The sequence below is a fragment of the Rhagoletis pomonella genome, unplaced genomic scaffold, assembly GCF_013731165.1.
Source record: "Rhagoletis pomonella isolate Grant_MI unplaced genomic scaffold, Rhpom_1.0 Rhpom_scaffold_00007, whole genome shotgun sequence".
In the NCBI taxonomy this organism is placed as follows: domain Eukaryota; kingdom Metazoa; phylum Arthropoda; class Insecta; order Diptera; family Tephritidae; genus Rhagoletis; species Rhagoletis pomonella.
Window position 1 is genome coordinate 61,346,262 of NW_023458561.1, and position 2,907 is coordinate 61,349,168.

The 2,907-nt window shown below is 37.8% G+C and overlaps 1 protein-coding gene across 1 annotated transcript in view; it reads right to left on the bottom strand.

Moving 5' to 3' along the window:
• Positions 1–285: 285 nt before the first annotated feature.
• Positions 286–2,907, bottom strand: part of LOC118743243 (protein brown) — a 10,168-nt gene continuing 7,546 nt past the window's right edge. The window contains exons 6-8 of the mRNA XM_036475804.1: positions 1,242–1,347; positions 618–1,176; positions 286–532 (exon numbers count right to left, since the gene is read on the bottom strand). Coding sequence (XP_036331697.1) covers positions 345–532; positions 618–1,176; positions 1,242–1,347 — 853 coding nt within the window. The 3' untranslated portion in view covers positions 286–344. The remainder of the gene's footprint in view (positions 533–617; positions 1,177–1,241; positions 1,348–2,907) is intronic.

Consider the following 2,907-nt stretch of genomic DNA (forward strand, 5'->3'; position numbering starts at 1 on the left):
CAGTCGGATGCAACAGGCGCACTATCGTGTGTTGAAGTGGAAAGCGAGACGGTTTTTTTTTTCTCAGAAATATGAAGGGAAGGCAGAAGGCGTGCGTACAAGAAGTTTGTGTGTTCAGCAGAGGTTGCCTTTTTTAGAAAAAAATTTTAAAACCTGCTTCAGTTGTAATAATTTAATAATCAAAGCTTTGGCGAGAAAAATACGCGATTAAAGGAAACTATCTAAATAAACCACATTCATTTTTAATGCAAATATAAGCCAATAGTGTCTTAAGGTTAAATTGTAGTGGCTGTATTCATACAAATTCTGAAGAAAACAAATTTATGTGATAAAAACTTAGTGTCTTAATAGTAACCACTTCTTTTCACATACTTTTTTATAAAGAAATAAGCAACTATATTAAAAATAACAGCAACGCACAGCAGACCCAAGCAATCCACCCAGTAAGTGTAATCGGCCGTTTTGAAAGAACCACGCTTTAGAACCTCCAAACCATTTTGCAAACACGGATGATCCAACTTTTTAGGGCAATCTGTATTCAAATGAGAGCATAAAATATATTTTAACAATCCTTATTTACTATAATTGATCATCAAAGTCGAATGCCATATTCTTACCGATCTCATCCACACCAATCCAAAAATTATACATCAAAGCCTCATTGGAATAGAAGAACAATGATAAATACTTAATTAACGGTATCGAGTCCACATTATAGTAAGCGCCACCAAATATTAGAAATAGTAAATCGAATGGTCCTGCGCATTCTGAAGCCATATTAACTGTCTCAAAGAAACTGGATAGAAAGAGACCGTAACCGGTAGCCGCAATAGCAGAAAGACCCAAAACTAAACCCATTGACAGGTAAAGCATAAAGCCTCTTGTATAGTAGACAGCACCATAGATAACCGAGAAGAATAAGTAACTTTTAAAGAAAGCCATCGGTACAAATGATAATACGACAGCCACATAATAGGCTGATAGACTGTAAGTGCCTTCGCCCACTTCACGTCGCATAATTGGCAGTGCGCTGGGAAACACATAGGTGACGCCATACGAGAAGGTGAATATCATTTCATTGGATACCATAAATATGGAGCCGGCAATATCTTGCACCGAAGTCTGTGTGAGGCCGCTTACACCCGAGTACATAATGGCAAGGGTCATTGAGGTAACCTGGAAACAATTTTCGTTTTTAGAAATTCTTTTTTAAAAGGAGCACACACAATTTTTTTTCTTACCATAAAAAGTCCCAGCGAAATGAGGCCACTTTTTATATTACGACTGTCATCTGTCATGAAGCGAATTAGTAGTAGGTACACTTGGTAGACCCAACGTATCTTCTTGCTGTAAGTGTTAAAAATTTTTTTTTTACATGAATTTATTCATTCTCTATTGGATGCATAATATTTACATATACATATAAAACATCATAGGTGAAGACTTGCAAGCAGAATTATGGCAGCGGCCAGGTCTCCTTTAAGGCATTTGAGAAGTGCATATAAGTAAATATTATATATAACCTGGACCTACTAATCAAATTCTATCTCACACAAAAACACTACACGAAACTAATCACTGGAATAAATATGAGCTAAAAATATGACGTAAATAACCCCGCAAAAGCGCATCATTGTTCCCTTTGCCAAAGGATATGAAAACCATTTGCCAAAGTTTCCACTAGGATCGGGCGGAATATACTATAGGGTTGGTTTGATGTAAACAATAAATTTGCAAATTACACTCTAGCCTGGTTTATATAAGGAGCCCTTATGTGAAAAGAGCACAACAACCATTTTATATCTATCCACTCCTCTGTGGTTACTGTGGGTTGAAAATCGTTGATTATTCTCGAAACAAAAACCTGCGTAGGTATTACCCAGGTAGAGGTTCTATCTTCTCTGTTATGGAACCTTTTGTTAAACGAAATTCTACTTCACACTACGTCAAAGGCTATTAAAGTAGTTCCATACTCAGAGGACTAACTTATTCTGCTCGTAGAGAAGTACAACTCGACGCTACAACCTGCACTTAACGACCTAAGTACAAGGTGGACAGAAAAAAAATGGTCTGGAGGTAATCCCCTTAAAACCGAACTGGTTCTGCTCATGAAACAATATAAGATAGGCATCTTGATCACCCAATGGCACATAAATAGAGGCAATGTTTCATGATTACAATTGAAAAGAACTGAAGTATAAGAACGCCGATAATAAATATGTCGAGTATGTACAGCGGTGGTTAGACATAGCAGTTGGTTTAATCTGCACACTGTACTGTATCGCACTCACATTGCCCACTGCGCTATGACTCTCAAACCGAATGTTCGGCCTCTCACTGGACTACCAACGGGATGGAACATTATTCATATGGACGCCAGATTCGGAGAACCGCATAACTTTTTCGGTAAAATCAGTAGAGATGGGGAATAGATGCACTGCCTATTCCAGTGCCCCGCCTGAAACAATTCCGGGTCCCTTATTCGAGAAGCTTTGTAGATGTCTTAGAAGATACGCCATTGCAGAAATATTTAAAAACATGTAGGTGCAATTCTCTGGAAAATCTCTCCTGAGTATCACAGTGATTCTGTGGGGTGTGCCATAGAACTTTAACTAAAACCGACCGTCTAGCCAGACCAAGCCTGCTAATTTTTGCACAAATCAATCAAATTTCCCGGCCCATGCCATTTTGTTTCAATAAATAATACAGCGTCAATCGCAATGATCGGCGTAGATACTCAGCTTTGTCATACCAATTAATACAATACAAATCGAATGTTTCGTACTAGGTTTCCTAACCAAATTACGGTATCGAAATCTCGAAATTCGCAAATGGAGCGACCAAAACAAAAGACTTCAATGTCCTAGAGCTTTTGTTTAATGCATTCTAAAATTTAAGAACTCCTAT